The following is a 13,513-nucleotide window of genomic DNA, read 5'->3' as shown; positions in this document are numbered from 1 at the left end:
TTAGAGTGTGGCACCAGGTGTCTTCAATATTGAACCTTTTCACAATATTCTAATTTTCTGAGATACTGAATTTGGGATTTTCCTTAGTTGTCAATTATAAACATCAAAATTAAAAGTAATTAAAAATAAACATTTGAAATATATCAGTCTGTGTGTAATGAATAAATATAATATACAAGTTTCACTTTTTGAATGGAATTAGTGAAATAAATCAACTTTTTGATGATATTTTTAAGATTATTTGAATTAAACGCCTCAGCCTAAGTATAGACATGCTTGTCAGTTACTTTGCTGCCGTTTCACTAACATCATTACCTATCATTAAATCAAATGTAATCCACGGAATCCTCACTTTGTCATTCCAGTCCGAAGAATTCCCTTTTTGGCTACAGCCCAAGAGCCTGCATGACGTAGTCAGGGAAGCTCTTATCACAGGTAGGGTGGGGAGGAAGAGAGTGGAAACAGAAAACAGCGTCAGCGCGCACCAATCAGATGCTCCGCCTGGCGTGAAACCTTTGCGCTGATTGGTTGACGAGCCCTGGCTCTTTTAAGCCGTGCGTTCCCTCGCACTCACCGGGCGCCTTCCTTTGGTTATCCACAAGAAGGCGTCAGTCGTTGAGGAGGTGTTTAGGGATTTCTCTGCATGAGTGGAATAGACTTGGGAATAAACGTTTGGATCGTGGTGCCCTTGGAAGAAATAACAGGGGAAAGCGCAGGACAGAGCGAACTCGTGTCTTTTTCTCACTTGTGTTGAGGATATTTAGATTTCAGGATGCCAGTTTTCCACACCAAGACGATAGAGAGTATCCTGGAGCCGGTGGCTCAGCAGATATCCCACTTGGTTATCATGCACGAGGAGGGCGAAGTTGATGGGAAAGCGATCCCAGATCTTACCAGCCCAGTGGCGGCAGTGCAAGCGGCTGTCAGCAACCTCGTGCGGGTGAGGGTCCTGCCATACATACAGCATCTTTTTTTGCCTCTTTTAGTTTATCTGTTTTATTTTCTTTATTAAGGCGCAATTCATTTTGTTAAAACGTCTCCCCTTTACCATGGTAACCAGACCACAGTTTCTTCCTAAACACAATAGGTACCACAGTTATTGCTGCTACCTCATAATAAATGTGATGCTTTCCTTACTTGGTATGAAACTTTGTCATTTGGTTTCTTTTTCATGGCAGTGACTGACACCAAGTATTGCTTTGTTTTAGTAACAATGACACTGTGTATTTTGGTGGAAATTATTGTTAATCATGGAAGGGTGAGGGGTCGTGGTCTGATCAGGTAAATACAGTATGTTGCATTAAGAATTGCAAATACCAGCAGTGTAAACTGATCATGCTGGGTTTGTTTTCATAATCACATATGACTTTCTTAGTTTGTGGCTATAGGAAATAATAGTTGATGTAAAAACACATGGCCCTGATGGGGTCAATGAGGAGCATGTGTCCAGAGAAGTGTTAGGCAGTGTCAGATTTCTGTTTTTTTTTTTTTCTCCTAAAACATAGTTTACACATAGTAAACTAAAGTTCCTACATTTGAAAAAGGTTGTTTTTCTGTTACAAAGGGTTGTATACAATAGCTGACAATGAGTGTAGCTGAATGATTTTCAACTTGACACCACCAGAAAGAGCAGAGGGATGTTGTAGATAAAGACATGCTGTAAACTTTCCAATGCTGTCATAATTTTAGATGTTCCCTAAATGCATTATCCTGTATAGGAGTAGTTACAGTATTGTAAGCACAGTAAGTGAACTGGCAGGAAGCAATGTTGTTTGCATCATAAAGGTGAAGTGATATAAGTGGTATAGTGGAGTCTTTATAGGTGGGCTGTATTCTTCTCTGTACAAGGAGTTCATCTGTTTAGAAAAGTATGTTGTAAGTTCCAGGAAACATCAAAAACAGAATCATCAATCCCAGAAACTTCCAAGAGTGCTGTACCATTATTTTCCCAGTGTACCCACAGCAACCGGACAGAACCTTGCTGGTATGTTCTCCTTCCTCTCTGGTCTCAATAAGTGAGTCTCTATTTGAAGACAGTTACAACAACAACAGTCTGTTATTGGAGCATTACTTATTTTAAAGAATTAATTTGATTGCTGGCAGAGTGCTCTGTTTACTACTATATGTAGTTGAAAACATATGTAATATGCGTTATATACCGAAGAGTTATAGAATCAAGTTTATTATTCATGTGTTTGATTTAAACATTACTGATTAAACAAGCTAACATTTATTCTGTTCTGTTCTGTAATGTGTCCTATAAGTATTGTAATGCCTTCAGTCATCTGAAACATATTTGTTTTAATAAGTGTATACCTATAGTTAAATATTCTATTCTAGAATATTCTATTCTGTTTTAGAATAATTCTATTCTATTCTGAGAGGTCAGAAGGGCTTTCAGTTTTAGGCTATTTCTTCTTGTTTATTTGTAACAAGATAATTAACTCCTAGCTGTCATCAAGTAAAGTAACGTGAAAAGAATCCTCCTTATGTACGTGAGTAAGTCACAAATAGGGAGTGAGCATTTTGTGCCAGGAATAAATAGGTCTTCTAGCCTGGGAAGTAACACCATCTCACAGTGTGTGGCCAGAGGGGTGTTTCATGTGCAGGGAAAGTGACTCCCTGCTGGCTTGAGGAAGTCTAAGGTGTCAGCGTCTTCACTGGAGAGGAGACGCACCCCATCCCCCTCATATGTGGCACCTGTTACTGCTGAAGTGTCCAGCACATCAGCCAAGCCTCGAAATCAAGGCTGAGTGAAGAGGCTTTATATCTCTTCTCACTCTAAAGACCGGTCTGTATCTTGGAGACTGTTCTATGTTTAGATTGTCAACATTCTCTTAGACGCTTTGGGATTGTGGTAAGAGATTAGATTATATATACATAGTAGTCAACTAATATGTATATAATGGCCCTATAATTGTGACATCAAGAAGTGAATGTGTAATTGTTTGTTGTGATGGTGACTCTCACTAGTTCAAGCTTCCGCAGAATATGGCCTAGATATAATAGATACAATACAGAACCATATTTGGTCTTAGTCTATAACTTGAACTGATTAATGATCATTGCTGGGTGGAATGAAGCCAGTGAGGAACAGCCAACTAGTTGTACCTGGATATGGACTATTTGAGTTATTTTATCCCCTTTCTCTAAATGCTTTTTATGGATCTTAACGGAGAAGACAGCAGGGGTCTGGCATGGAGGGGAGTCTCCATCTCTGTCTCTCTGTCTTTTCAGCCAAGTCTGTCACACTGCTTTGGAAGAGAGCCATTGGCATACTGTCCATATGCCAAATGCATTTGTAAATGTGTGCTGTTTATGTCATCCATGGCTAATGTCTTAGATTCCCTTTGGAGTCAGCAGAAGTGCAGAACTATGTGAACTGCTGCTGTTGTTTTAATGTCAAATTTAACAGCAAAATGCAGTGATTAAAGACGTGACCTAGTAACCCAAAGCCAAACTCTAGTACATTAGTGAATTGCCACTTGCAGGGAAAACTCCCTGATTGTGTGAGAGGAGGTGATGCCCTTTGAAATGTGTTAAACTGAAGTTAATTCTAGCCATGCATATAGATCTATCACAATGTCATAGTAAGACCCACACTGATTTTGCAGTTTGCTTCCCCCAGCTTCCATAATCCCTCAAGTACTTTAAACAGTCATATTCTTTTTAAAGCAAGTCTCCATTGTGACTTCTTCACAAAATAAATCCAGCCTTGACTAAAGAGAATATATTTTGAGTGGTAAAATAAACGCCTGTGTGAGTTTATCTGTAGTGGTTGACCTCTGGAAAACCCATATGTAGAATATATCATTTGATTTTTTTTTTTATGTGTTTCTGTTTGAAATAAATCTCTTAGGCTCACCAAGTCTTCATTTCTTTGTTACAAATACAGTAAAAACCGTTTATATTGTGAAATATTATTACAATTTAAAATAATGGTTTTCTATTGTAATATATTTTAAAATGTCATTTATTCCTGTGATGCAAAGCTGAATTTTTAGCAGCCATTACTCCACTCTTTGGGGTCACATGACCCTTCAGAAATCAGTCTAATTTGCTGATTTGGTGCTCATGAAACATTCATCATTATCAGTGTTGAAACAGTTTTGCTGCTTCATATTTGGTGGAAGCCGTGATACATTTTTTCAAGATTCTTTGATGAACAGAAATTTCAAAAGAAAAGCAAGAACAGAAGTTTCTATTATTTAAATTAGAAATCGTTTGCAGTGTTATGTTTTTACTGACACTTTTAATAAATTTAATACATCCTTGCTAAATAAAAGTATTAATTTCTTTAAAAATATTGATATACAATATTTACTCATAATTTACTAAATTGCTGACACAGAACTGACTAAGGATGAAGAAACACTTCTGTTAATCAGTCAACTGGACACTGACAGAACAATGATATTTGACTAATAATCTAAAAATGGTAAAATATAAACAAGTACTGTATGTTGGTCTACACTTTTTATTATCTGCTAAAGTGACATTCTCCACATGATAAATCTTAAAACATGACTCAGTGGAGGTCTTAATTACTTGTAGGAAGTTGTAGGTTTGCACTTAATGTATGATTATGAAGTTGTGGCCTAATGGTTAGAGCGTTTGACTCCTAATCCTAAGGTTGTGGGTTTGAGTCTCGGGCCGGCAATACCACGACTGAGGTGCCCTTGAGCACGGCACTGAACCCCCAATTGCTCCCCGGGCACTGCAGAATAAATGGCTGCCCACTGCTCCAGGTGTGTGTTCACTGCTGTGTGTGTGCACTTTGCATGGGTTAAATGCAGAGCACGAATTCTGAGTATGGGTCACCATACTTGGCTGTATGTCACATCACTTTCACTTTTTCACTTTCAGTTCTGTTTGCTGAAATTGTCTGAATTGTCCTTAATGATATCTGACAGTGGCCTCATAGAGGGGAGCAGGAGCAGCTGCTGACCTGGGCTGCTCTCTCAAAACCCATTATTACAGCACTAATGCACCTGAGATCAAACAGCCTTTTAGTGAAGCTACAGCTGCTATAAGCACTCTGCATTAATTATGCATCAAAAGTACACAATCAATGCACTGATGCCTCTTGAATCTGTCTTTCTGTTACCAATATGCTTTGTTTGACACCATGAAAAGTGCCAAATATGCATTTGAAGGGGCCTTTTATAAAGTCAAACCTTTTATGGATCTGACAGCATGTGTGCAGAGTTTCCCTTTAAAGGAGTCGTAAGTCTTTGCGGAGGTTGTGGGAATCAGTGAGAGATACTTCTGAGTTCGAGCGTAAACAGTCAACAGATGACAGAGTGCTGTGACAGAGCAGGAGCCTTGTTATATAAACAGCCATCATGGAGAGAGAATGCAGTCGCACCCGCTCTGCTTTCGGCGGAGGGAGAGACATCTCACTGCAGGTGCCGTCACATTCTCACTGTGTGTATGTGTCCAGTATAACCCTCAGCATAACACAAATGAGCTTTAGAGGAATGAGAATCATGTCAGATGTCAAATATCAGTTTAGTTTTTTAATAAATAAACATGCAATTGGCTGTTAAAATCACATTACTGAGCAGGTGGATTTTGTGCTGAACTGCTGCTACCACATGTCAATATGCTGTAAAAAGAAAAGTACATTTAAAATGCTAATAAAAAAATTAATTGGTGGTGAAATCGAATGTTGCAGCAAAATTTTATGATCTATTTCCATGAACCATGGCTAGTATTAAACATTGACAGTGTACAGTGTCACCCACACAAAGACAAAACCATCAGGATGAAGAACCGTAAAAAGTGGATTTTGATCGGCTGTAAACATTTATAACATTCACTAACTGGGAAAAAATCTTTGAAAGTGATTCCTAAGATATAATTAATTAATAAGATATAAATTAGATATAATAGTTATTGTTCTTCTACGTATCATTATCATAACTCAGATCACTCAAAGACGCAATAAACATTTACTTAATAATTTTATAATAATGAATAATTTTATTATAATTTTAAATCTTACACAAAATGGCAATGGTTAAAAATTAATTAAATAAAATCAAATGTGGTGTATACCACAGGGACTTCTGGAAATGTTGTTTATTATTATGTTTATCATATTGCCCCATCAAATGTAATATAATTTTTCACGGTGTATGTAAGGTATCTTATAGTTAACCAACTAAGTTTTTACTGTAGCACTTTTACACTCCGTTTCCAAAATTAGACTTTTTTTTTTTTTACAGCGTACTAGTCAAATAAGTGCCACACGACTTGAGAGAACAGAGAAAAATGGTGAAGAAAGGTAGGAAAGCTTCAGCACCCATAATGCATTGGGCTTGATTAGACTATCCATGAGTGAGGATATGTAAGTATATTCTGTAGTTTTCACAAAAGTCCTGTCAAAAAGTCCACCGGATGATGTAAAACCATTTATTTGCTGACAAATAAACTGGAATATCTTGGTGCTGATAACATGAAAAAATAATACACATTCTTCATTTATTTATACTACTGGCATTGTAACATTAAAAAGCTGGTTGAAAATCAGTGAATGTACCATTTAATTAATGTATCCATTTCCCTCATTTGAGTTTAGATACAGGAAGCAATAGGATACTTAATTCAGTATCGTTCTAAATACATATTTTGTGCACCTCTCACTTTGGTTGCTTTAGACTCTATGGTGCTTGTAAACCCCGACTAAGTTGGTAGTGGGCTCTTATTTGCCACCATAACTTCTTGCCCCTCGGATGGCCTAGAGACCAGGACACTGAGCTAAGAATAACTGTGCGGAATGTGGTTGCAGGTCCAGTATCTGAAGAGAAGCGTAAGGTGGAGGCCCCACTGAGAAGAGCGCTTCAATGTATCAGGTGCCAATACACGCTAATAAGCCTCAGATACACTGAAAATAATAAGTGTAAGTGTTCAACTCTCTGACCACATGACAGTTTGACTGTATTTTTTATTTTTTTATTTGGAAGAGTACATTATGTTTATCCAGAAGTGCAATTAAAAGGCTTTTCATTCTGTGGAATATATCTACCAAACAGACCGTGCAGCATTCTTCACAGCGTGCACAGGGTTGATGTTTGTGACTGGCTGCTGTGTGTGCATATGTGATCTCTGTTCCCACTTTAGCCCAGCAGTTAACCCAGTTAGCCTTATTTACCTGTATGAGTCCCCTTCACCCAATAAGAAAGCAGTAAAAGAGCGTTCTGGACTACAAGAGCACCATCCTCCATACACAACTGCATGCTTTGTGTATTCCAATGTGATCAATGGTCCTTAGCAGGACATTGGCTGTGAATCAGTGTACTCTTTTATTTACTACTTGCGTCTGTTTGCTGTTTGACCTGTTTCTTATCTCATTGTTATTCCTTCCGGTTTTCACCCATGCAATCAAATAATAGCTATATATATAATTTCCAAATTTCAACTCATGAAAAGCTTGATGGACGCTTAAAAATCTTCTTCAAATATGATTCCGAGATGGAGGAGAGAAGTGAATGTGACTGCCTCAGTGTAATTACATTGGAAAAAAAGAGCAGGCGGGAAGTGGCCATATGCCATGTAGAGATAACAAACATCTCTCTGTTACGCTGCTATCTCTGCATTAGTGGACTCTAAAGAAGGACACTGTAATGTCATTCCTGAAGTCCAGTGAAAGGGCAAATAGACCACGTGCATGGGAGCAATGTGTCTGTGGTCTGATATCTTGTCACCTCAGGGTTATGGTTTTAAAATCAAACTGTGGTTTTGCTGAGAGAGAATTTGGGCACTTTTCTTTGCTTGGACACTGAAAATATTCAGATTAATGGTTGATTGGCGATTATAGCTAAAGAAAATCTCTATTTTTGTGTGATGCAAATAAATCAGTGACGGGGTTTTGAATCGATGAGACAGACCGTTTGAACTGATTCATGGAATTTAATTAAATGAATAAAGCATTGAATCAGAAAAGAGTTTAATATCGTGGTATAACATTTATAACATTAAATGAAAATCATAGCAAAATCATAAAATCAAAGCAAATCCAGTACAGTTTTTTTCTAGAATTATTAGAGCTTCCCTTTTTTGGTTTTGTTTCTCATTTTGTTTTGTTTAGTTTTCTTTTTAATTTTTTGTTTTTCAATGTCAACTTTTCATTATTTTATTATTATTATTTTTTAATTTCTACATTTATGTTGATTGCATCTTCCTCTTCAAATGTGTTCATTCTGGAAATACTCAATAACTGGGTGTGATAATGGCAGATGAGCAGCATGGGTTGTTGTTTCAGATTGGACAGTTGGAAGTATTGGCAGCATCCCAGACAGCCTAAGGGCTCATCCAAGACACACAGGCCCTTATTGTGTCCAGACACTCAGAGCGACTCCATTCACAAGCTGTGTCAATCTGGTCTGCCTAAGGGCTAAAGCTTTTCCCTATGAGTGTGTATAACCTTTCTGAGTGGAAGCTGGTGTCATAAAAATAGAAATGCATTTAATAATTTCATTAAATGGTCTTCGTCTTGTAAACAAGCTTGTTTACATATGTTCTCAGGTGGGGAAGGAGACGGTACAAACCACAGAAGACAAGATTATGAAGAGAGACATGCCTCCAGCCTTCATTAAGTAAGACCTGTGCTTCCTGTCTCTCTCCAGGCGCTTGTCATGTGAACATACATCAGTTCTAATCACACTGAACACATATGCACTCATTGCACAGGATTAACAAAGCATGTGACTTTACCTTGTCAAGAGAAGTTTAGAGTGATGATACATTATACAGGATTGTCAAAACTGATTTTAGATGCCTACAAAGTTTGAGTTTGAGGTCTTTGATGTATTGAAATAATGTACAGTGTGATGGAGGTTAAATAAGGTCTTGCAGGATTTGTTCCTTTGGTGCTATTGTTTGAGTTTGGCTGAGTCATCCGCTCACTGCTGAAGCTTGGGGGGAGTTTTTCACCGAGCTTACGATGCATTTTTGATAAGTCTACGCAAAAACTATATGACTGCTCTCCCTAGACTCCCAGGCTGTGTGAAGTGGTGTCTTGGCAGCTGATGCAGATGGAGGAGTTAGTATTGAATCTGTTTAATATTGATGCACACTGTCTGTTTGTGTCTCTTTCGCCATCTTTTTCATCACTCTCTCAGATGCTCTAAGTCAGAAAGTCATAGAGAACACAAACAGGTGCTTGTTCGCTTGTTCCTCAAAACTTAAAACAGTCCAGAAAACAGCAAATTTAGTTTTTGTTTTTGTCTTTTTTTGTTTGAGAGAAGAGGAGGTAACTGGGTCAAAACATATTTTTTTATATTATATATTAAATCTATTTATGTATGATTATTATCTATGTTAAATTTGCATAAAAATATGCATGTTTATTTTTATATATATTTATACACATACAATTTTTGAAAGTGAAGCGATGGCAAAAAATTATGGAGAGAAGAGGAGAGAACTTGATCAAGAAACACTATTTTATATATTATATATCTTGTTTTTATATTATATGTAAAGAAATATAATATTCTTATGCAAATTTTAATTGTATAAAATAAAATGCAACATTCTATTAAATAATTAATTATATATATATATATATATATATATATATATATATATATATATATATATATATATATAAACATATATCTAAAGATGTAATATATATGTGTGTATGTGTATATATATATATATATATATATATATATATATATATATATATATATATATATATATATATAGTGTGTGTGTGAGAGAGAGAGAGAGATAGAGAGAGTTTTGTAGTGTGTGTGTGTGTGTGTGAGAGAGAGAGAGATTTTCATTAAAAATGTTAATTATTATATTCAAATATTATGTTTTGTATATAATATACTTTATATTATATAGATGTATGTATATATATTTGTAAGACCTCATGCACATGTAGTGGCTTTTGAAGCATCCTCAGAGCAGCAGAGTTGACAGGTCCATATGGACCCTGCACGGCTTCTCCTGGCTTACTAATCGGGCTCCAGAGGGGAACCATTTTTTAGAAGATGGTACAAATGCAAAATAAATGACAAACTAGAATGACAAACTGTGATATGGTTATTCATACTAAGCAAGTACAAATTTAGTTGGAAACAGAGGGAAGTTAAACAGTTATTAATGGTGTTCTGTTTGCTAAGACAAGATTCACTGTTTTTATTGCTCATAGTTTTTCATAGCTCAAGGTTTTAGCTTGCAATTGTCCCGCAGGCATGAATGTTAACTCGAATTGTGCTGCATATCGAGGAGAGGTGTGCTGTAACCTTTCAAAGTGATTAGACTTGATCAGGCTTGGTGGATGATAAAGTGTTGGTATCTGTATTAATCTGCATCTGATTGAAATGGCTGGGCAGATAAGCTCAGTTAAAGACCGCAAAAGTCTTAGCTGACGCATTAGGCACCATAAACACAAGCTGGCACAGGGCTTATCAATCAGCACACATGTGGTTGGTGACAGGAAATGTGAACTTCTCTGTAAATAGGCTGTGTTGTAAGCACTGACACCCGGGTGATGCCTCATACAGGGAGGTGCCTGCGTAAGTCTGGGTCTCCACCACAGAATAACGATGAAGAGAGGCCTCCCCCGGAATACGTCATCATCCCGCTCTCCCGTGGGTCGTGGGGCGACTGGGACATGCTTTAATTTCTATTAATATAGTGTTATTCAGTCTGAGAGAAGACTTTACACTGCTTGCGTGAGTGTGTAAATAATCTTGATTTGTGATTTAGTGGGCAATAAATTTAATTGCAATTAAATCAATTAGTAATGTCACCTCCTATTTGAGTCAAATGCATAGTTTTCTTTTTGCACTGAATATTGCATTTATTTAGTATTGAGGATTTTTAATAGTGCAAGCCATTACAGATTTGTATACATTCATACAGTATGAATATATATATATATATTTATATATATATATATATATATATATATATATATATATATTATATTTTTTATATATCATTTCGTTTTTTTGAAGCTACTATAAAAGGTTAAGTATTTTAGTGAGTCATGATGTTTTTCTTTGTTTCTCAGGGTGGAGAATGCCTGTGCAAAGCTGGTGGAAGCAGCTCGGATGCTGAGGACAGACCCGTACTCTGTCCCGGCCCGTGATTACCTCATCGATGGCTCGCGGGGCATCCTGTCAGGGACTTCAGACCTGCTTCTGACCTTTGACGAGGCAGAGGTATGAATGGGAATGGGGGCTATCTTGATGATGAAGCCAAGGATGATGATTAATTTTCATAAAAATAATTGAGATTAATGGTTTGTTTTGTTCATGTCTCTTAGAGTGTAGCCTAAGCCTAATACACATTCAAAAGAAGCTCAGTATTCAGCGAGGATCCACTGAATTGACCAAAAGTGACAGTAAAGATATTTATAATGTATATGTTTCAAAAGATTTCTGTTTCAAATAAAAGCTGTTCCTTTGAAGTTTCTATTCATCTAAGAATCCTGAAAAAAAAGTATTATGGCCTCAACTAAAATATTAAGCAGCACAACTGTTTTCAGCATTTATAATTTGATAATTTCTTGAGCAACAAATCACCATATTAGAATGATTTCTGAAAATTGAAGTAATGGCTGCTGAAAATTCATCTTTGCCATAGCAGGAGAAATTATGTTTTATTCAAATAGAATCAAGTTATTTTAAGTTGTAAAAATATTTCACAATATGACTGTATTTTTGATCAAATAAATGCAGCCTCTGTGAGCATAAGGGATTTCTTTGAAAAAACTTACTGACCCCAAACCTTTTAACTGTACTTTAGACCTGTAGAAGTCATTTACTGACATTAAGCTAGAAATCATACAATAAAACATATTATGTTCATGGCTTTGTGAACAAATAGGTCACAGTGATAGAATGACATAATGTTTTAAATTAATATTAATATTAAAAATGAAGTCTTTTAAATACTACTCTTTGGTATTATTCTTTTTACGCACTACAATTTCAAGGCATTTTTAAATTCACTTTAAAATTTTGTGCTGTTTGGATGGCAGTGTGTGATTGTAAAGCACACAGTTATCTTTTTTTATTTCAAATGTGCCAGTTTTTCAGATGCTTTGCTATTAATGTGAAATTGGCAGTCGACAGTGGCGCAATATATTCTCCTCCAAAGTCGTGCTTTGTGAAACTGACAAACCTAACAAATTGTTTTTTTAGTGTACAGTGATGATATTAGATTTGACACCTTTTTCGATGGAAAATGTCATGTTAATTTTTGAAAGAGGGTTTTGACCGAAAGCAAGATTATCTTAACCAAGCAATTTCCCTTTGAAGAGTGATTTGTACACCGTTGATTACAAGACAGTTGGATGTGAATATTGCATGTGTGCTTTCTTTTTGAACCTCATTAGACACATGAAAGATCCTGTGTAAAATACTCCGTTTTTTTTTAAATCTAAAATTGAATAAAACAAATTGGATTTGTAAGATACTTCTTTCTTTCTCCTGAATAATAACCAGTTCTGGCCCCATGCTGAATTTGATTTCTTTAGATCTTTACAAAAAAGGCTTTTATTCTGGCCTAACAACATTAAACACTTAGTCCCTTATCATGCATTGTGACTTGCGGTCTTAATGTGCCGTGCTCCACGTACCCAGCCTTCCCTGTGAGCACATGATCTGAGTGAGCCACCTCGCACACAGTGTGTCTTCTATCAGCACGAGTTACTTTTGAAGTTTCTGCTTCTGCGGGTCACAAGATTTCTCATCACAAGACAAGATACCAAGACAAGAACCCAGCAGCACAGTGTAAATGGGCTTGTTTTATGTATTTAAAACCAAAAATGCACCTTAAAACTAGTGAGAACATATGCAATTACTTCTATACTATTGTACAATAATTAAAAACTCTATCACATCTACCGGCAAGATATTAGATCATCAGTTTGTGGTGAAAGCTAACTCTATCATCTTTCTCAAGGAGCTGTGTTGTTCACAGGGCACTGAGTAAGCATGATGTTATGGTACTATATCTTGTGGGTCTGTCTATTTGTGGCAGAGACCTGCAGAATAAAACATTAGTCCACTGGGATCCCTGGAGCCCAAATAGAAGAACATGGCGCTAGCAATGTAAAGGTTTAATTCCCGGGAAATACTGATAAAATATGTAGCTTCAGTGCACTGTAAGTTGCCTCTGCCAAATGAAGAAATGCAAATGTTCCTTTTCCTAATGTATATTTTTCTATTGTATATTCGTATTTTTGTGTCTTTTTGGTGCGTAAGATTATCCGGGTGTGTAAAGGCATCCTGGAGTACCTGACTGTTGCAGAGGTTGTGGAAACCATGGAGGACTTGATCACTTATACTAAAAACCTCGGACCAGGTACATTTGATAAATGTTTTTATTTCTCTGCTACTTCCTTTTGAAGAGGTTTCATTTCTTTCCGATTTGAATTTAAAGTGGACACTGTTGACATCTGGATGTTTAATTCATCATGCTTAATTTTTACATAGATTACACTTGTTGTCATCATGTTCACTTAAAGTTAATCTTTAAA

The 13,513-nt window shown here is 36.5% G+C and overlaps 1 protein-coding gene across 4 annotated transcripts in view; it reads left to right on the top strand.

Moving 5' to 3' along the window:
• The first annotated feature begins 574 nt into the window (after window positions 1-574).
• Window positions 575-13,513, top strand: part of LOC109091936 (vinculin-like) — a 35,408-nt gene continuing 22,469 nt past the window's right edge. The window contains exons 1-4 of one of the 4 annotated variants that reach the window (XM_042768945.1): window positions 575-940; window positions 8,530-8,600; window positions 11,039-11,189; window positions 13,230-13,338. In XM_042768945.1, coding sequence (XP_042624879.1) covers window positions 773-940; window positions 8,530-8,600; window positions 11,039-11,189; window positions 13,230-13,338 — 499 coding nt within the window. In that variant the 5' untranslated portion in view covers window positions 575-772. Of the gene's footprint in view, window positions 941-1,590; window positions 1,985-8,227; window positions 8,418-8,529; window positions 8,601-11,038; window positions 11,190-13,229; window positions 13,339-13,513 lie in introns of those variants that run through there. The other 3 variants (XM_042768946.1, XM_042768948.1, XM_042768947.1) reach the window with 3 other exon arrangements.

Source organism: Cyprinus carpio, chromosome A13 (assembly GCF_018340385.1).
Source record: "Cyprinus carpio isolate SPL01 chromosome A13, ASM1834038v1, whole genome shotgun sequence".
NCBI lineage: Eukaryota > Metazoa > Chordata > Actinopteri > Cypriniformes > Cyprinidae > Cyprinus > Cyprinus carpio.
The sequence above is the reverse complement of the archived record's forward strand: the minus strand, read 5'-3'. Positions and strand labels throughout refer to the sequence as shown.